Source organism: Vipera ursinii (genome assembly GCF_947247035.1).
Source record: "Vipera ursinii genome assembly, chromosome: 4".
In the NCBI taxonomy this organism is placed as follows: Eukaryota; Metazoa; Chordata; class Lepidosauria; order Squamata; family Viperidae; genus Vipera; species Vipera ursinii.
The window spans coordinates 99,042,352-99,064,176 of NC_139514.1; the positions used below are offsets into that span (position 1 = coordinate 99,042,352).

Genomic DNA, 21,825 nt, shown 5'->3' on the forward strand with positions numbered 1-21,825 from the left:
CCCCTACAAAGATGTGTCAACCCTGAGCTTGTAATTAAGAAGTTAAAATCTGTGATTTTTATATATATATTTATATTTATATTCATATATATAAAAATAGATGGCCATACTAAGACTAAAAAAGTGAAAGAAATTCGGAGTGTCAGTACTATATATATTATATATGTATATAGAGAGATATTTGTGTGAGTGCGTGCACTTGTAGGAGTGTCAATAGTATAGCAATAGGATTCCCTGTTGATACAATAAACAATATGAAGAAAGTTGTTTCTATGAAAAGATAAGATATTGATCCAATTACTATTATTGGCCTCTTTTAAATTGGCCATTTGGGTATGCCAGACAGCACAGGTTAAGAAAATTCTGTTCGAAGTCAAAAGTGAAAGCAAGTAAGAAAGATTACTGTATATCATAAGAGATTTGTTGTGTGTGTGTGTGTGTGTGTGGGAGGAATGGAAGGTCTGTCCAACATTTTAAATTAAATTCAAGAATTGTTAAAAAAAAATCCTGCAGATGGGTGGTGATAGGGGATAAAGAGATCTGCAGAGGTTTGCTAAAAATGCCAAGATTGGGGTCCAGCCATGTGATTGAAGCCCCACCCCTTTTTATGTGCAATCCATGAATACGGTAGGTCTCTAAAAAAAGGAGGGGCTTCGATTACATGATCATGGTTGCCATTTTGACTTTTTTGACATCATCCTGCAGATGCCCCCATCGGGCACTCCTGTGTCCATGTTGTAACATGGGTCAAACCAATTGCAACAAAAGCCTTAGATGGCAAACAGAAAAGGGACAGGAAGGTGCTACTCTTGTTCTCAGAAAATGTCCTATTTTTGCTTGAAACCTGTACGCCAATTCTTCCATTTATAGTTAAGAATAAACATAGTTACAAAAACAAAAAAAAAACAAAAAAAAAACCAATCCCAAACCCACCAGACTCCAAGATATTCTCTCAGTGACTAACGTCATTTTGGTGATTTGAAGTGAAATACAGAAGTGTCCTACATAAGAGGGCTTGGCTTTCCTGTGTGTGCATTTGTGCGTGCTTATTACTCGGCCTTGGAATAGCTTTATTTTCAACATGTTTCTTCTTCCCATTCTCCTTTTTTTTCTAATGGGAAAAAAAAGAAATAAAAATAAAAGCCCATGTCGGGTCCCCTTAATCTCTCCTGCCCTTTCTTACTGAAGCATAAAAGCAAACAATATTCTGAAAAGTCTTCTAGAATAAAAGTGTGAGAGAAGAGATCGCTGAGAAGCAGACATTTTGTTCCACAGATGGAAACCAGAAGAGCTTCTTCTAGGCCACGGCACTCTTTGTGAAAGTGCCGAGCCGGGCAGGGTGCAGGGCTGCTTCTTTCTGGTAGAAAACCATAAAGATTGGTGGTGTGGTCCATTGTCTGAGGGCATCAGAAAAGGAGGAAACTGGCTGTTCTGTTCTTTTTCAATAGCTAAAAGGCAGTCAGGGCTGACTGGAGCCGGGATTATCTGCAGTGTCTTTGCAGGAGAAAGATCGTAAGAAGGAGGAGGCCCGTGAGGACGGATGGGCTGGGCTGGCTGGCTGAAGAGTCCACTTCCCTCCTGTCTGAGTCAATGAGAGGAGTTTCTGTGGTGACGAATTCAAACTCTGTTGGACAAATGTCATCTGTACAGCCACTTCCACTACCGGATCCACTGGTCTCCTCACCTGTAGGACCAGGCAGAGAAAGAGAGAAATCAGGGAAGAGCTTTAGAGACCAACTCAGTTTAGTTTCAAGCTGTACATGGGGAGAGGAGTAGCTCCAGATGGCTTTCATTGTCTGAGAACTACTGCCTGATGGGTCTGAATGCACCACTTGGAGGACCATTAGCTTCCAGGAGGGCTGGTTCAGAACTCTTTTCCATGACCTCATAGCAGGTCCCACATTAACCATAAGGCAGGGGGTGTTACATGTAGAAGAAGAATCTGCCGGGGTCACAGTGAATCCCTCAAAGTTACTCTCAAAGAGGCCACAAATTGAAGCAAACATAAGGACCGAATTACTTACTTTGAATTTTTGAAAAATACATAGCTGCCTTTTAAGAGACCTCATTGGGAAAACTGTCAATAAAGTTGCTCTGCTGGCACAAATTATTAAATTACCCCACTGAGTGACAGCCAAGAGTTCGGGCCCAAAGAAATAACAGAATTGAAATAGCAAACAGAAAATCTCTTAGCAAATTGCGATCTGAATATTTCCACAAATATAGTAAGAGGTATAGTAGTGTTTTTACAGGGTGTTCTTAACCAAATTTATTGAAAAATATTTTTTTCCCTCCAGGGGAACTTACTTATCTATTAATATTTCATTTAAAACAAAAAAATATTTTGTTTTTGCACATAGGAGGGTTACATATTAAAAAAACTGTGTCTAGTTGTTCTGATGTCCAAGTATCAATAACAATAACACAGCATCCCTCCTAGATAATAAAATAATGTGGACATCTCACAAGGAACAGCTCTGCCCGGGTGACACTTAATGTGTAAGGATTTATTGACCTTGGGCATGGCACACCTTTTTTTCCCTCCAAGACATGGCAGAGCAGCTACTTCTGAGGTAGATATTGTACAAAAATAAAAATGCAATGTGTCCACATATGAGAAAAGAAAGGGAACCGCTACTATTTTTTAAAAAATCCATCTAATACTTGGTACTTATGTACAAGTCAATTCCTATCCACAATATTTCCTAAACAGAATAAAGATAAACTAACTTTAGTTATTTTTTTCTACTGCTGCTGAATTTAACCATCCCTAACATATTTAAAATGTAGTTAACTATTCTTTATTTGGTGAGAAGAAAGCTCTTCATTTTTTACCCCATTAATTTTACATAAATGTCTACAGGTTCCATTTTAAACCTTTTTGGTAAATCAATATACATCTTCGTACATACCATGCAACTATTAAAGTATTAAACTATTAAAGAACTTTAAATGTGGATGTGTGTGTGTGTGTGTACCCAATAAATCAATCAATAAACACAGACACTTCTGTGCTTGTGTATAAAATGAAAAAATAGCACAGTTCCAAAAATATTCTCTCAATGGGAGCTCCAGCAGTTTTAAAAGCCAGCTTTTCAAGAGTTTATTAAAGGTTCATTCTAATACAGAAATTTTCAACAAATCTTTTATGTTAGCACAAGACAACTGAGAGTTGTGCATTCATCTTTTGCTCTATGGCCTACATCAGAGGTCTTCAAACTTGGCCATTTTGTGACTTGTGGACTTCAACTCCCAGAATTCCTCAGTCAGGCATGCTGGCTGAGGAATTCTGGGAGTTGAAATCCACAAGTCATAAAAGGGCCAAGTGTGAAAACCCCTGGCCTACATATACAGAGTTTTCAGAAGCAAACAAAGGACTATCCCAACCCCTTGCTTCTCCTGGATTGTGCTGTCCCAGTCAAAGATTGCTGGAGCCCCAGACGTGCCATTAGCTTTGGGGTGGTAGGTGAGGTAGACAGGACAGCTCTGCTTTAAATGTTTCCATGCTTCTGGTTACACACAAGTATCTTAAAATGCTTCCAAGGTTCAGGTGAATATGCTTATTTTTCCCTTGAACTTCTTCCTTCTAAATGGATTAGAATCTTTGCAAGCAGGAAGGTCCACAGGGCTTAGATATGCAGTGATATCCTTCACTGTCATTTCTCCAGGCAGGGAAATCGAGAGGGTTTCACTCCATCTCTCAAATATCCCGAATAACCGTACAGAGGTACTTGGGAGCTACACTGTGTGAAATGCTTTGTCTCAAGTGACAGGAAAAACAATAAAATGAAAGTTAGGTGGAATTATCAAAATGTATTATATTATATTATATATTAACAGCTCAAGAGAATAGTAGTTAGCACAGAGAAGAAAAAAAAATCCTGCTAAGTTCAACCTGGGGATTGGGTCATTGATTTAGAGCTGCAAGCAGATTTACCAGCTCTGTTTAGATCAGGGGTCTCCTATCTGTGGGCCGCAGCCTGGCCACTGGGCTGTGGGAATGGCTGGCAAGTGTGTGCACATGTGTGCACCCCCCTCACACTAGTGCCACTGCGCAGGTACTAGAGGCCCCATTTGCACATGAGCGCTAATGCTGCCACTGTGTGTGCACCTGTTTGCGCATGCACACATGCACACACGTGCACATACACACACATACACACATTTCCTCCTCTCCCTTTGCCTCCGGGCTGCCAAGCTAGAAAGGTTGGGAAGTTTGATTTAGATATATGTTCCTAAGCCACTCTGCACACGTCATCCAACCAGCCAGATATTTTACTTTCAGAACAATTCCAAAATGCAGAAGGACCTTATCTTTGGCCAGATTCAATGCTTTCCCAATAGCTGTGATTGAAAAGAGATACCAAAAGATCCCCTTTGAATAGAGTCCATGCAGTGGAGGAATAATTGAAACAACGGAACATGTTATTTTGGGCTGTCCTCTTTATGCAGATGTTCATCAGGAATTATGATCTCCATTCTTTATTAAACATCCTGATTTTGCTTCTTTTACTTCTTTGACCACATCTAAGTACTGTGCTACAATGTCAGTAAAGTATGCCGTAGTACTTCTAATCCTTTTTAGATATTTTAGAACTATTTTTTTTATCCTAAATAATTGTAATTTCCTTAAAACAAGGAAATTTGCTGGTCAGTGACCAAATGAAAATAAAAATTGATTGATTAAACCAGGAATATTCTGCTCATCAAAGAGGTGTTATGATCTGTGAGCCACCTCTAACCAATTGAGAAAATGCAAGGAGGAAAGGATTTTTTATTTCAAAGCAGTTTGCTGTGCTTACACACATGTGCATTTTGATGAATTTGATAAAAGGTAGTATACATATAAAAAGGGATGTGGTGGCTCAGTGGGTTAGGACGCTGAGCTTGTTGATCAGAAGATCGGCAGTTTGGCGGGTTGAATCCCGAGTGCCACATAGCAGAGTGAGCGCCTGTTACTCGTCCCAGCTTCTGCCAACCTAGCTGTTCGAAAGCACATAAAAAATGCAAGTAGAAAAATAGGGACCACTATGGTGGGAAGGTAACAGTGTTCCGTGCACCTTTGGCGTCTAGTCATGCCGACCACATGACCATGGAGACGTCCTTGGACAAGTGCTGGCTCTTCGGCTTTGAAACAGAGATGAGCACCGGCCCCATTTGATTCACATGTATAAGGCTGCTCTTTATAAGTTAAACAAAAAGCAACAGTTTCAAGACCATATAGTCTTCAAAACACCTTTTTCAGCTCTCAGCTTCCTCTCTGTGGCTGCTGAAAAATTAACAATGTGTTTCCTCTTCATTCAGAAGTGGGAAACAAATTCAATAGTATTGTACGCCCTGAAGTTGGCTGTATCCTGAATGGAATAACATGGAAAAAACCTGGTTCCCACCTCCAATTATGATATGACCTTACTTAGTCTGCTCAAATGCCTATCCACAGAGATGTCTAACCACCAAAAGTAATTACAGCAATGGATCGAGGAAGAAGACAGCCATTAACTTCAATGCAGATTGCTACTAGTGTTAGAAGTCAGAAAGAAAGGCTGCAGCAGAGAAGTTTGCCTACATAATGTCTTACTTGTGTCCTGAAAGTTCACATCATTTCCATTGTATGCATTTTTTAGTTTGTTGGTCATTACTCTTAGAGCCATGATTTGTTGTCTTATGTAGGTATCAGGCCGGGTGATGTCCACATCAACCTCAGGATTGTTTATCTGATTGGTGAGTCCATCATTCATGATCTCAGGTAGATACCTGTACAACAGAATGGAGAATTAAGACACATCATTGTAATGATTATACTTCCATGACATTATTCATTGAGACAAGGACATTCATCCATGACAATACATTCATCTTTTGTGATAAATATGCTTATAGGATCATTCACTCATTCTATGGTGTCTTATGTTTCGTGGAGGGGTGTCTTCCTAGAATGGATGCAAACAAGTAGTTCCCTTTTCAAATGAATGAATGAATGAATGAATGTATTTTCTGAGTTACCATGGCTCAAAATTTGAACATTCCTAAATGGCCTGATCTACCAGGGAGATGGATGAGAGAGAATATTTTCATGTAATACCTGTTTATGTTTTAAAGAAATGATTTACAGTTATTTATACTGGGGTGCAATGTATACTGAATTAACACTGTTAACTTTGCATAAAAGAGACCCATAATTCCATGCGAAAAATCAGCATGACTTACTGCTGTGCTCTTCTTTACGTCCTTCTGTTGGAATAACCAGGAATTAAAAGCTCTAGGTTTTACTCAGAGTACGTAAATGAAACTTTGGTCCCACTGAAATAAATGAACCTTGAGTATTTATCTGAGAGCTACTGATTTCAGTAAGAATTAAGTAAATAAATTTGGAAAGTAATTCTCTAGTCAATGGAACAACATCTGATGTAAAGGACAAATCAGAAAATAACATCCTCTTTTTTCTGAATCCATTCCTATGACCAGTTCCTAATAAAATATCCAAAAATCCAAATGAAGCATGATAGTGATTTGGCACAATATATGCCATGAGGGACTGTGAAAAGAAGTATATCTCCCAATGGAAAGATTACATTAACACTCTTGCATTAATAAGAGAATATTGTTAGTTAACCAGGAAACTCTTCCTAAAATCACTTTTGATGAACTCTCAGCTAATCTATGAAAAGACTGGAGTTCGTTATGGATTTGCAACTCCACAGGTGTGTTGGGCTGTTGAGTGTATTTAGGGTGCAGGATGTATGCAGACTGTTAGAAAGCTAACAGATTTATCAAGACCATTTGATTTGCACACCTTACACTGGGGTCTATGACAACTGAATGTGGCCAACTCACCGTGGCCAACTTGCCACAGCCAATTCACCATAGCTAATTTGCCATGGCCAACTCATCACAGCCAAGTTGCCGCAGGACAAGAGATACACTAATATCAAAGAAACAGTGGGACAGAATCATTAAAGGATGCAAAAGGAGGGACAGAATGAAATGTGAATGACAATTTTTTAAAAAATATTTTAAATAATTAAATCAAACTGTTAAATTGTCCCACAGGGAGTAGTCCCAGGGCACGTTGGCTGCAGTGAATTGTCCTGCAGTGAGTTGGCCGTGGTGAGTTGCCATGAAAAGTTGTCCCATTCCACTTAAAAAGTGCTCCAGAATGAACTGAAAATGCAGTGATGGGCCTGAAAAAATTGTCAGAAATTTAGAAATGATGAGCATAACAGAGCACAATCCAAGACCAAGACTTTCTGGGACTACAATTGATGATGTTTTTATAGCAAAAGTAAAAAAAAAAAACTAATGATCCATAGATCCATACTGTTAACCGTGTTCTTCAAAAATGCATATAGGTTTTTTTAATAGATATTTTATTAAGTTTTTATAATTACAAATCTTTAGTGCTTAATAAACTGTATTGTCTGGGTTCACATATTTAACATTAATAGCAATACAACTTCAATTTCTACTCTCTACTCCATTTTCCAGCCATTTATAGAAATTATCCCATGTTTGGAAATATTCTGTGTCTTCTTTTCCTTTCATTTTCAGTGTAAGCCTATCCATTTCTGCACAATCTAAAATTTTCCTGATTATATCTTCTTCCAATGGTGCTTCTTTGTTTTTCCAATCCTTGCTGCTGTTAATACATGTAATATTAAGTATATAAGTTTTTTTATCATAGTTCTCTGTAATTATACCTAAAAGAAATAATTCTGGCTTAAAATCTACATGTTTTCTTAACCTTTTCTGTAACCACATGTGTATTTTTGACCAAAATTTGTTTGCTTTAGGGCATGTCCACCAAAGGTGATAGTATGTGCCTGATTTTTGCCTACATTTCCAAAAATTACTAGACATGTTTTTAAACATTTTTGCTAATCTTGCTGGTGGTAAACGCCATCTATAAAACATTTTATATAGGTTTTATTTATAATTAGCTGCCCTCATTATTTTATAGTTTCTTTCCCACAGGTTTTGCCATTTTTCTAATTCTACATTGTGTCCAAAAATCTTTGCCCAAGTTATCATTTTTTCTTTAACTTGTTCATCTTCCATCTTGAGGTTTAACACAAATTTATAGAGTTTCTTGATCAGTTTTTCATCTGATGACAATAGTATCTGGTTAAACACTGTTTGATCTTTATAGAAAACATATGTTTTATCATCTTTTTTGTATCTCATTTGCATTTGCAAGTGTGGCCACCATGATAGCTCAATACCCTGTTCTTCCAGTTCTTGTTGAGTTTATAATTTCCCAACAGTATTCAAAATGTCTTTGTATGTCACAAGTTTCTAATAGTTGATTAAATTTGGGTGCACAAATGCTTCCATTGTCGAGATCAGTCCTGGTATTTTCATATACATTTTCATTTTTATCTTTTCCCATGTCAAAAGCAAGGCATTTCTTATATAATGATTTTGAAAGTATTTATGAATTTTATTCTTCCCGTACTATAGAAAGGCATGCCATCCAAGTTGTAGGTCATGCCCTTCTAGGTACGGTAGTCTTTTATGTCTAAGGGTTATCCATTCCTTTATTTAATAGTATAGAACCCAGTTTGGTAGCCCAAATCCACCATTTTCTTTTGCTTCTTGTAGCAATTTCAGTCTTATTCTGGCTTTTTTCCCTTGCCAGATAAATTTTAAAATCAATGCATTTAACTCATCGAAAATTGTTTTCTCTAATGCATATAGGTTTTTAGAAGGGAAAAAAAGCAGTGAGAAACTTCATCTTCTTTTGCTATCTTTTTTTAACAACCCTCTCCTTTTTGTCTGACTTGGGTTAAAGTAACAATTTTGGCAAGCCTTCTCAGCATAAGCCTACAGTAATCTTTTCATTTTACTCTTCATTCACACATACATATGCATACAGAGGAATTTAACCCAACATGTTTTTTTAAATATGTAAGTTATAAGTTGTAAGGGGATGTAAGCCACCTAGAGGCACTTGATAATGAGATAGGTGGCATATACATTTAATAAATAAAATATGCAAGGTTTTTTTTACAAATCATTTACTCATAATGTTATAAATTTATTGTGGTTTTTGGCATGGGTTTTTACACTGATGCTGTCTAGAGAACAGAACAGAACAGAATAAAATAAAATAGATTATTTATTGGCCAAGTGTGATTGGACACACAAGGAATTTGTCTCCAAGAATCTGGAATTTCTGGCATTTCCATGTATTTTTTTCAAAGTATTCCAATTACAATGGAGAGAGAGACGTTTTTATTAGTTCTGGAGAAAGAATGCCAGTGTTCCTTATATTCATTTGACAGAGAGTAACGAAGCAGAGCAAAACCTTCTACACCCTGCATGGGAGTTTCACTTGTAAATATTATTTTTAATGGGCTTTTTTCTCACTTACTTAGCTTTGGTGTGTCCATTCCAACAGTCCTCTTCATTAGACATGCCACCAGTCACTGTTTCTTCCTTGCAGATGGTGTAGGGTAATGTAGACCAGAACTTTTTGGAAAGCTTTAGCTTTTCTTTAATGTCAATTACCTAATCGCAAGACAAAGGGAAGGTATTTGGTTAAAACACAGTAGAGCCTGTTTCTGAAAAGTATTCTTGTGGCAGTAACAAAGAAAGAACTCAATAAATATGGCGTATCTGATCCTTGTCAGGATCAAGTTACAGGATAAAGGCCTGTGGCCCTGCAGGACAGGATCCTTGAATGACATATCCCAGTGTCTCTGCTGCAACAACCCAGGATATGCTAGGCTGGCTGATGGAGCCTACAGTGACAATCATATGCTTTGAAATGTAGGAATGTTAGCAAACTGATCCAAACAGATGTTGCCTTTAGGGACATGCGGCTGGTTAGGAGTTTGGAGAAGGAATAACTATGTCTTCACTGGTCCTTTCTGGGTTGACTGGTGAAACAGTGACTTTCACAGCATGTGGAAAACCAGATAACCAGTGGGGGAATAAGAAAGAGTTAGTAAGATAACCTTTATTGTCATTTTTTACTGTAGGCACCCTACCTGCTCTCAAAAGTGTACACATATATACAGTACTTTTTTTGTAAAAGAAAAAGGTGCCGGAACTCACACATGTCATACAACCCGCCTTGCCTACCCTACAAAGTTCCATCCAAAAAAGGTGCCGGAACTCCGTTCTGAGCATTCTATGAGAAAAAAAGCCCTGCATATATAACATACATACAGTATAAACATGCTATATACAACATATGCATATACCTACACCCTTACACATAAGTAACATATAAATATTAATCACTGTCCATCTTGAATACATAGCGGAAAGAGGAAGCTTGAAAGTTCACAAGGTTAATAATGTATGGAACAAAACTGTGACTGAATCTGGATGTTCTGCTTTGGATACCACAAAGCCTCCTCCCAGAAGGTAACAAGGAAAACAGGTTGTGAAGAGGTTGTGTAGTATCCCAGACAATCTTGCAGACCCTGCTCAAGCAAAGCTTATATGCTATGTCCTAGAATAGATCAGGGGTAGGCAACCTTGGCTCTTTTATGACTCGTGGACTTCAACTCCCAGAATTCCTGAGCCAGCGGCTCAGGAATTCTGGGAGTTAAGATCCACGAGTCATAAAAGAGCCAAGATGGCCTAGCCCTGTCCTAGATGGAAGGTACTGAACTGCCAATAATCTTTTCTGCCATCCTCACCACTCTCTGCACCACCTTTCTGTCTGAAGCAGTAATGCTTCCAAACCAGACTGTGATGCTGTATGACAGGATGCTCTCGATTGTCCCTCTACAGAAAGTGGTAAGGACAGGGGAAGGAAGATGTATTTTTCTCATGCGATGCAGAAAATGCAGGCGCTGCTGTGCCTGCTTCACCAGGGTCTAACTGTTGAATGACCAAGCCAGCTTACTCGTTAGCTGATAACATCTCTGCAGGTGAGGAAGAAGATGTTTGCTAAATTTGTTTTAAAAAGTAGACCAGCAAGAGGACAGCGCTTGATGGAGTGATACAGGGGCAGCAGCAATAGAAGGAGAGGTGGTTAGGGTTGTAGGAGGGGCTGGAGGATCCTAAATGCATTAGAGACTTATCTAATCATTCCTAGGCGAAAGCTGCCAGCCTGGGGATTCCTGTGTAATTATTCTACACCTCTACAAGTACTTTAGGATGCATCTCTCTATATGTAGAACACCACCATCTTTCTTGAACTTGGGTTCTTTTAGGAAGATTTCTTTCTGTTTCTTTTAAGAAACATTATCTCTCTGCATCTTCAATAGCTGAATGTCCCAATCTTTATCAATAAGTTCAGGTATAAGATAAATATCTACAACACTTGTGAAATGCATGGTATCCCTCTCAGGCTGGGTGGGGGCACCATTGGCCACCAAAACTGTACATCTCCCTACATATACTCTATCTCAAAATAAGCAGCAACTTCTGAACAGTGCCTATGACTTCACATTGTCATCTCTACGAGGCAGCATTTTTGCTCTTATTCTTTCCAGAAATGGATTTAAGTTACCATTGTGAAGTTACCACACCCACACCTACTCTAATGACTCTAGAATCAAGCAATTAGAAGGGCCTCAGTATCTTTTTAATGCATATCTTTTAATGCATATCACTGCTGATTCTCATCTATCTTTTCACTTGTGAGACACAATAAGACACCAATAGAAATCATGGAAGATCAAGATCTTTGCACAGACCTCCCAGGTATATTTACTGGGTCTATCTGCATTAAATTCACTGATTAATGCAGTAATTCTTAAGTTGCCTTACTTATTATTACTGATGTTTCTGTAATACCTAATGAGAAGCAGTTTGGTCTAGTGATTAATGCATCAGACTAGAAAAATCAGGTGAGAATTCTATTCCTGACGTAGGTATGAAAGCCAGCTGGCTAACTATGGGTCTGTCACTTTCTCCCAGCCCAACCCACCTCATGGGGTTCTTGTTGTGGGTAAAATAGGGGGATGAAGGAGGATTATAGTATGTATGTTCGCTGCCTTAAGTTACTTATAAAGTAATAAAGGTGAGATGAAAAGCTAATAAATAAATATATAGAACATCATTAGTAGACAATCACTTAAATATGAGCCAGCAGTGTGCTGCAGCTGCCAAAAAAGCCAACACAGTGCTAGGATGCATTAACAGAGGGAAAGAATCAAGATCACGTGAAGTACTAATACCACTTTACAATGCCTTGGTAAGGCCACACCTGGAATACTGCATCCAGTTTTGGTCACCACAATGTAAAAAAGATGTCGAGACTCTAGAAAGGGTAGAAGAGCAACAAAGATGATTGGGGGACTGGAGGCTAAAACATATAGGGAACGGTTGCTGGAATTGGGTATGTGTAGTTTAATGAAGAGAAGGGTGAGGGGTGACATGATAGCAGTGTTCCAATATCTCAGGGGCTGCCACAAAGAAGAGGGAGTCAAGCTATTCTCCAAAGCACCTGAAAGCAGGACAAGAAGCAATGGATGGAAACTAGTCAAGGAGAGAAGCAACCTAGAACTAAGGAGAAACTTCCTGACAGTTAAAACAATTAACCAGTGGAACAACCTGCCTCCAGAAGTGGTGAATGCTCCAACACTGGAGGTTTTTAAGAAGAGACTAGACAGCCATTTGCCTGAAATGGTATAGGATTTCCTGCCTGAGCAGGGGGTTGGACTAGATGACCTCCAAGGTCCCTTCCAACTTTATTATTATTATTATTATTATTATTATTATTATTATTATTATTATTATTATTATTATTATTATTATTATTATTATTATTATTATTATTATTATGCATTTCTGGGACTGCTGGATAATGGTCTGCACGTAAAGCCCATCATGAAGACAGAAACTTAGACAACAGAAATAAAGAAAACAACAGAAACATCTGGGAGGAATTAGATTTTTGACTAACTATAATAACATTAAATAATTCCAGTATAAATAATTCCAGTATAAATAAATAATTCCAGTATTCTGCTATTTCAAGACTCTTGCTTTTGTGTGTGTGTGTGTCCAGGTGATATTTCAAGAATTGTTACTGGTCCCTTCACGTATGAAAAAGACTTTTCACTTTCTTGTCCGCTAGATGGCAATATTGACTAATGCTTTCTTTTCACACGACTTGGGACACACAACTCCGTGCAAAATATATCTTAAATAAAATTGTAGATTATTCTGTTGAATATAAAACTGACAGGACTGATATTTAAAAACTTGAAACTGACAGGCTGCTATTTTAATGAGGTCTGCCAGAGCCAAGGTTAACCAAAACCTTCGTTCATTACAAAATGTTAAGACCCCAATTCACAGCAAGTGAAGAAAGAACATTACGCCTAGTGATATCTTGACAGGGTTCTAGAAATTGCATCGCAAGTGTGTTTTGCAAACTCATGCCTTTTGAATTTTTCAAAGTATAACTTTAAACAAATTTCACTTCATTCATTTTTAAAGAAAATAATAACACAGCACGGGTAATTCTTTGTCCGAATAAATGAGTATTGCATTATAGCCTTGGTGGAGCAGTGGGCTAATGCCTCCTTAAGTAACACCAGCTGCCTGCAATTAGTGCAGGTTCGCATCCCACCAGGCTCAAGGTTGACTCAGCCTTCCATCCTTCCGAGGTAGGTAAAATGAGGACCCAGATTGTTGGGGGCAATTAAGCTGACTTTGTAATAATGCCGCTTGGGGTGTGTGTGAAAGCCCTAATAAGCAGGCATCTACATAGAATGAAGGCTACTGCTAAGCTTGTAAGCCGCCCTGAGTCTTCGGAGAAGGGCGGGATATAAATGGAATTAAAATAAAATAAATAAATAAATTTAAAAAATAGGGGTTACAATAACATTAAACAAACATTTATTCTAAAGGGGCTTTTGTTATTAAAAAAACCCTGAAATGAAATACAAACAATACAATATACATTTTAAATTGATAGTAACCTTGTACTTTACTTAAGAGCTCTGATGTGGAAGCAATCAGCTCACTAATATCAATTAGGGTATTAACACAGTAAGAGGCATATTGGACCTGATCAAAGATAGACTGAGTCAATTTTTCTGTTCCTACATCAGCCATGCAAATACCTCTGAGAAAGGTTTTATAATAAGGGTATCACTGCAGAAATGCTCTTATGATAAGAACTCTTGCTTATACTTAGTTCTTCTTGGGTATGCATGTGTACATACATACATACATCTCAACGTTTCAAAATCACAGAGCTCCCAATCAATTCCATTTAAAGGAACAACGCTCTTAGCTATAGTTACACTCCTTCAAATTTCTCTGCAACTACTGTGCAGATAGCATGGCAATGTTCTGCTTCTACGAGACAGAAAACTATGGATAGACCTGAAATTAATGTGTTTGTTTTGTTTTGATGCTGCTCATTTGGCATGTACATTTTAAAATATTTTAAGATTTTTTTTAAAAAAATTGTAAACTGACTGAACAAATGAAATGACACTATGTGTTCTTTCGTTAACGACTGCTCGATCAGTGACCGTTTGAACTTGCAACAGCCCTGAACAAGTGGTCCCTGTTTCCCTGAAAGTAAGGCCTATCCCAAAAATAAGACCTAGCTTGATTTTTTGGGATGGGCCTAATATAAGCCCTATCCCAAAATAAGCCCTAGTTTTGGGGTGAGTCACACACTTAAAAATCAAGCTAGGGCAGGGGTGTGGGTGGGGATCTGCCCCATGCACCCTGCACCCACTCCTCGCCAGTCAACTTCTTCTGAATCATCTTCTGCAGCCAGGCCTGCATTTCTCAGTCAGGCCTGCATTTCTGGAAAGGCCACTGCAGCCGAGAACTGAGTTATGGATTGAATCCATAACTCAGTACTCAGCTGTAGAGGCCTTCCAGAAAGTCCTGATTGAGAAATGTAGGCCAGAATGCAGCTGCAGAATGAAGCTGCTCCTTCGGCTACAGAAGAAGTGGGCCAGCTGGGCAGGGCTGTTGGTGTAGGAGGTGAGTTTAAAAAAGACACTCCCTGAAAATAAGACCTGGTGCCTCTTTGGGATGCAAAAAAAAAAAAAAAGACTCGGTCTTATTTTCAGGGAAACATAGTACTTATGATGGGTCCTTGGCATTCTGGTTGACACACCCTGCAGTCATACTGGCCAGGTTTCAATAAGCAAAATTAATGGGAAATTCAGCGCTTAACGATGTGCAGTGATTTGCTTAATGATGGCAACAGGGAGTACTGGAGTTGTTGTTGCTAAGTAGCATGGTCATGTGATGTTGTGCTTAACAATTCCGGTTCCAATCGCTATTGTTAACTGAGGACTACTTGTATATATGTAAATAAATCAGAATTGCACGTGCTTAGTAATGCAATGAACATGTTAAGTCTGTGCAATTTTTATACAATCATGGAAAATTCTAGACTATGAAATATTAAGAAAGGGTCCAGAAACAAAAGAAAATTATTGCATTATAAGGCTGTCCATTACAATAATCATTTTCTGTTCATTCCTCTTAGACCAGAGTTCCCCAATCTTTCCGGCTTTGCAGATTTGTGTGTGTGTGTGTGTGTGTGTGTGTGTGTGTGTGTGTGTGTGTGTGATGGGATGATTCTGCATGAACAGGTGAGCAAGTGCACTTGCAAAGCTCCATTTTTGCAAGCAGCGGGAACGTGTTGGTCATGGAACATGGAACATGTGATCATTCATCTGCTGCTTGTGCAAGTGGGGGGGTGTGCATACATGCTTGCTCACCATCTCCATGGCCTGTTTCTGAACAGCTCAAGGCTCGATAGTGGGTAGTAACTGTCTGTGTGTGTTTGTGTGTGTGTGTGTTGGGGACTCCTGACTTAGACAGATTGTCTTTTGCAGCCAAAATAACACTGACAGACATAGCACTTACATAGTCAAATATATTATGGAATGTATGATTACCAGGATTATTTCAACATATCTGTATAGTGTTATCTTAATTTAGCATTTTTTTATCCATATTGGTGTATGGAAAAAGTAACTAGAGAGGTCAAACAAAAATAAAATGTAAAAGCCTCCAATTTCAGTAAGTTTCACATTACAACTCTTAAGTGATAATTACAATAATGTTTGTCTGTTTGAATAAATAAATCAATACTTAATTATAAAATAGTGCTGATGTTAACACATTTTTAGAGAGTCAATCTAAGGTAAAACGTTTTAGAGGGACAATGATTTCATTATTTCCATTTAGGCCCTAAATCATACTTGACTAAATTGCTTCATTCCTAATTAATACTGTTAGAAAAGTCAACAAATGCTACGTTGGCTCATGAATTTGGGGAGTTGAAATAAGTACTGTACATATGAAACTGGGTTCCAGATTTGGGAATTATCATTTGATGATGCAACAGATGTCAGTATAAATATTATATTTCCACTGATCTCCAAGTTTGCATGTCACACCTTACTGGAAAATCAGAGTTGGGCACAATCAGTGCTAGAAGATTTCCTGAAATCCTCTGATTGGCCCTTGTGAGAAAAGAGATCTGTAGCTCGACAGAGCTTTGGGCTGGAGCATTGTGATTTTTCTCATGAACTTCACACATCTTATAACACAAATACTTCCTTTAGGGATGAATTTCTAGACTGGGAGGACATTTTGCTCCTGAAACAGAAGTTCCTATTGTTGCATCCTGTAAAGTAGGGATTCAGGCAGTTTCACAAACATGGTTTGTTTAGAAAACCATTATACTTATTTGAACTAATTGTAATTTTCATTTGATTACAGTATTGTTTTTATGTTGGTTTTGATGATATTTTAAATTTTATGATATAAACCCTGGGTGTCCAACTTTTTGCTTGACTGTTCCTCATTGAGTAAAGAGGAAATGTTTTGGGCTGCATATAAAACATACAATATAGTTAATGTATACAAATAAGATAATAATGTTAAAAGTTGACAATCTCATAGGGCTGCATTACTAACTATCCCATGGGCCACAAATGGACACACCTGATATAAACTGTCAGGATTCATTTTACACCCAGGGTTGCTTTTCCTTTTCCTGGAGACTTACTTTACAAACACTAGAGAAGAGTATTAAAAAGTTAAGTTGTAATTCTCATTCAAGAACATCCAAAGCACTCTGCACAATACACATTTTATTACAGTTGAATATAAAAGTGGTGGCAGAAACTCACTAGAATCTTAAAGAAGAAAAGCTGGGAGCTTTTTCTGTACCACTTCAAGACACAAACACTAATCTTTTCAATAAAGTAAAAGCAAATAAGTACTCAGGTAAATAGAATCCACAGAATGCAGTAGTCAGTTCCCATACCTCATTTAATCGCAGCAGTACAATTCTCCATCATTTCAGCACTTTAAAAATGACATTTTTTTAAAAAAAATCCTAGGTAAATAACAATTAATAAAAGATGTGATGTTCATTGGTACAGAGCTGGGTTCATAAAGGCATTTTTATAGATTAATACATCAAAATTTTGATGAATGCCAGTCTGCACATATAAATGTTGAAAATGCAAGACAAATTTTCTGGGTCTTCTTCCAAACTAGAAAACAGTGGCAAACATCTAATGTGATTGTCAATATTCGTTGGTGTCAAACTGAGCTGTGGGAAAATGGGTATTTATTTTTGGTCATTCTTGAGATTCATTTGAGATTATCAGCATTCAGATGTGAATACTAACATTCACAAAATATGTTTGATATATCTCCAGCTGAACTGCTTAGGGACCAAAAACGAAAATAAGGATAAGGGAATGTTGTCAATTATGCTCAATATTAGATTAGGGAGCAGACACAGAATAGTCTATATGGCTAGAGGCAAAATTTATTTAGTATTCCTGTAGTTGTTTAGACTTAGAAACTAAGCCTCAAAACAAGATAACTATAGGGTAAATTAGGCCTCTCTTGGTTCTTCAAGTCATTTAAATTGTTTTAGAAGATTAAGAAGGACTAGGAATAACATCAGGATTCTGAATTCCTGATGGGGCTTCTGTCAGGCATTTTTTCAAGGGCTGGTTGCTAAGAACACATGCAAACAGGGGAATTACCTACCATCGCTATCTTCATAGTTCTTGATGGACACAGTTTCACTAATAGTGAAGGAACAACACCATCCTGCATTTTCTTAATTGCACTGCCTTTTCACCACTTCAGTAATATTTTCCTAGTTTGTCTCCTTCAGAAGGAATCAGTATAGCCCATTTGTGGATTTAGATTTGGAGAAGGTGACTTCCACACCTGCTCTGTCACTGAGCCCGTGCATCTCAAATTGCTGCAGTGGTGGAAGCATTATGGAGGATCTGGGCTGGATTTGCTCTCTAAATGGCCTGCACACTTAAAAACTTGCATTCTGGTCCCCATAACACTGTTTTCTTTAGGGTAAGCAATATACCAAGTGCAGAAACTGTAAGGCAAAGAAATTAGGATAGAAGGATATAAATATATTGGACCAAAGAAGGATATAAATATATTGGACCATCATGCTTCAATTTTGGCCTTGATTAATGAGTTTTGGGAGAATTACAAGACACTCTATTAATTGCTGCAAATTGTTAGGTAGACGTTTTAAGTAATTATATGTTCTGCATTTACAGTATATTGGATTTATTATTTATTTAGGTATTATCCCATGTGATCTTTGTCAAATTATATCAAATGTGAATAAGAAAGAGGTTTCTATGGATATTGATACAGTAGGTGAAACTCTTTTGCCCTTTGGAATAGGGTAAATGTTCTAAAAATGAATCTAATTTCCAGGATTCTTTAACTTATGCATCAAATTTATTTATTTATTTATTTATTTGTTTGTTTTATATACCGCCCTTCTCCCGGAGGACTCAGGGCGGTGTACAGAGCAATAAAGCAAGATACAATAAACAATAGAGTGAGAAAATTTTAAAACCCAAATTTCCATACATATATCTAGAAAACTTTTTAGAAATCACAATACATTGTTCTCTATAATTCTATGACTTTTTGTTTTGTTCCAAAAATATCATTGAAAAAGTTGCCATTATCAGTTAAGGATGGGGATTTTGGCTCTCTGAATTCTGAATTATATCTAAATTGTACCATTATGCATATCCTTTGACTGTTATCAAATTTTTGGATGACTTCATTCAATAATGTCCGTCTTGGGGTTTTATTATTTGGAATATTTGCTGGTAGAACCTTTGGTTAACTGAACTGTTTGATGTTCATAACAGATTTAGATATAAGATCTATCACTGTTATATCAGGCTGAATGATGTGGATACTGAACATGCTGGAAAATAGAATTTTAATTCTTGTTCTCATGTTTATATGAAGTTATGGAATAAATCAGACCTTAAAATTAATTAAAAGCAAGTTTTATAGAAACTTGGAGGAATGCTGCTATTTTTACTTAAGACCAATTATTGAATGATCTTTTTCAATATTGAAAGGACATTTGTCATTTGTCAGGACGGCCCCTGACCTTCGGTCTTTCCGCCGTGACCTGAAGACTTGGTTATTCCAACAAGTGGGTCTGGACTGACTATGTTTTTTAAATTTGGCTTTTATTGAGTTAAATTGTCATGTATCTATTATTTTTTTTATTTTATTTTTTTTATTTTAATTCCATTTATATCCCGCCCTTCTCCGAAGACTCAGGGCGGCTTACAAGCTTAGCAGTAGCCTTCATTCTATGTATATGCCTGCTTATTAGGGCTTTCACACACACCCCAAGCGGCATTATTACAAAGTCAGCTTATTGCCCCCAACAATCTGGGTCCTCATTTTACCTACCTCAGAAGGATGGAAGGCTGAGTCAACCTTGAGCCTGGTGGGATGCGAACCTGCACTAATTGCAGGCAGCTGGTGTTACTTAAGGAGGCATTAGCCCACTGCTCCACCAAGGCATTACATTTATTGTTTAATTCTTTTTTAAATTTTGTATTCCATGTTTCTTAAATTTTTTGTTGTGAGCCGCCCCGAGTCCTTAGGGAGAAGGGTGGCATATAAATTCAATAAATCTAATCTAATTTAATCTAATCTTTTGCCATCTACTGACAATATTGGCAACACAGCATATGTTGATATCTTGATTTGGACCAGAAGCACTTTCAGCTTCAAAGTCATCTAAATTATTAGAAATGATTGCAAAATCTTGAGACTAAAAATTTCAAAATGTATCTTTATAAATACTTATTGATATCATTATGCAGCTATTAAACACTAAATGGAATAAGGAATTGGAGATTCTCATTTTATCTAAAGACTGTCATAACCTCTGTATCAAAATATTTAATGTATTCTTTAACACTGAAAAGGTAAATTTATCAGCCCAGTTACTCAACTCACTGAAGATCTAATGTTAATGTGTGAACTATGAAGGGATTGTTATAAATGTAAACTATAGTGGAATATGATAATCCTTTACTGAAAATTTTGTGTACAATTCAAAATAGAATGCATAATTTATTTATATATTACCTGCATGTACTACGTATATATGGAAATGCACAAGATACTCTCATTGATGTATAATTTATTTTTCCTTTTTTTCTGTTTATTTAAAGTAAAAAGTAAAAGGGGAGGAGAGGAAATTTAGAAAGAAATTTAATTAAATATATATGCATTGGAACCATATCCACATCTTTCTATTTTTGCAAATCATTCTTGCTTCCAATGTACATTAGTTCATAAATTGTTGTTCTTTAAATATCTGCATATCTTAAAATTTCTCCATCCATGTTCCTATCTTTAGGAAACACTATGTAAAGCTAGCCAAACTCATCTACTTCCTCTTCATTTTTGCCATACTAACATTATTTACGAATATTTTCTGTTTTCAGCATCTTCTGCACACAAACGAAATTTATGTCCACTGTCCCATTTTCACTACAAATATTTCTTACATATTTATCTATAAATAACAATCACAGAATCATAGCATATTCTTATATTTTTAGTCCATGATCAGTGATAAATGGTTTGCTAAGGACTCCGTTTGTTCTCACAAATGCTTTTACTTCCTTTATATATTATATTTATCACATATAGGAGCCAATTTCATACTTATACAAAACTTTTCATAACTCTTGCATATTGATTTTATTGTATGCCTTTTCTAAGTGAATATAGATAAATTCAAGTTTGCAAATTTCCTGATCAGAGAATTGCTGTACTTCCCTAGTTTTAACTAGAGGACAGTGACCCAAAGAGGGAATCTACAAATGAAAAGAACCACAGCTTAATACAAACAAAAGAAAACTTGCAAGATTTTGCCACAATGGAAATGGAAAAAGATATTTTATTTTTCAGGGCTTCAAAATAAACTTGAAGATAGGAAAGAAGACCTAACGAAATGGATTATAGAGCAGCCAAGAGAATCGTTAGAGTTTGGGAGACAAAAAACACACACATCCTACTTAACTTGTCTTTTCTATTACCAACAACATTCACAAAAATACAGGAAGAATCTCTTGGCAAGCTGAACACACTGACTTGGAATGCTACTTGGCAAAAGGCTAGAGTTAAATTTAAGAGATTTGATTAGACTTACCAAATGGAGTACTATATGATTAAACACTTATTTGAATATGGTTAAAAGAATAGACAAGTTATGGCTATAAAGGGGCCCTACAGTAAGAGGGATAAGATATACAGGTAGTATAGTATTTTTTATAACATAGAAAATGTAAATGTAAATGGTGTATGTGAATGAAAAGTTTGGATATTTAAAGGTAACTAACTCTGAGAAAATTATGACTGATAAGAATGGTTTAAAATTAAGAGGAAATTAAACTTAAATAAGAATCTTGAAAACAGGATATGTAGTGACTTCATAAGATGACTTTTATAAATACAATTGAAACATAAACTGATCAGAAAAGATGTTATATGCTGATGTTACTGTTATTTGTATAAACACAAGAAAAATGTTTATAT

The 21,825-nt window shown here is 36.9% G+C and overlaps 1 protein-coding gene across 1 annotated transcript in view; it reads right to left on the bottom strand.

The window, feature by feature from the left end:
- Positions 1–1,481: 1,481 nt before the first annotated feature.
- Positions 1,482–21,825, bottom strand: part of GPC6 (glypican 6) — a gene marked incomplete at its 3' end in the record, with an annotated part of 881,925 nt that continues 861,581 nt past the window's right edge. Inside the window, exons 8-10 of the mRNA XM_083361302.1 lie at positions 9,371–9,507; positions 5,579–5,754; positions 1,482–1,684 (exon numbers count right to left, since the gene is read on the bottom strand). Of these exons, the coding sequence (XP_083217428.1) occupies positions 1,482–1,684; positions 5,579–5,754; positions 9,371–9,507 (516 nt within the window). The remainder of the gene's footprint in view (positions 1,685–5,578; positions 5,755–9,370; positions 9,508–21,825) is intronic.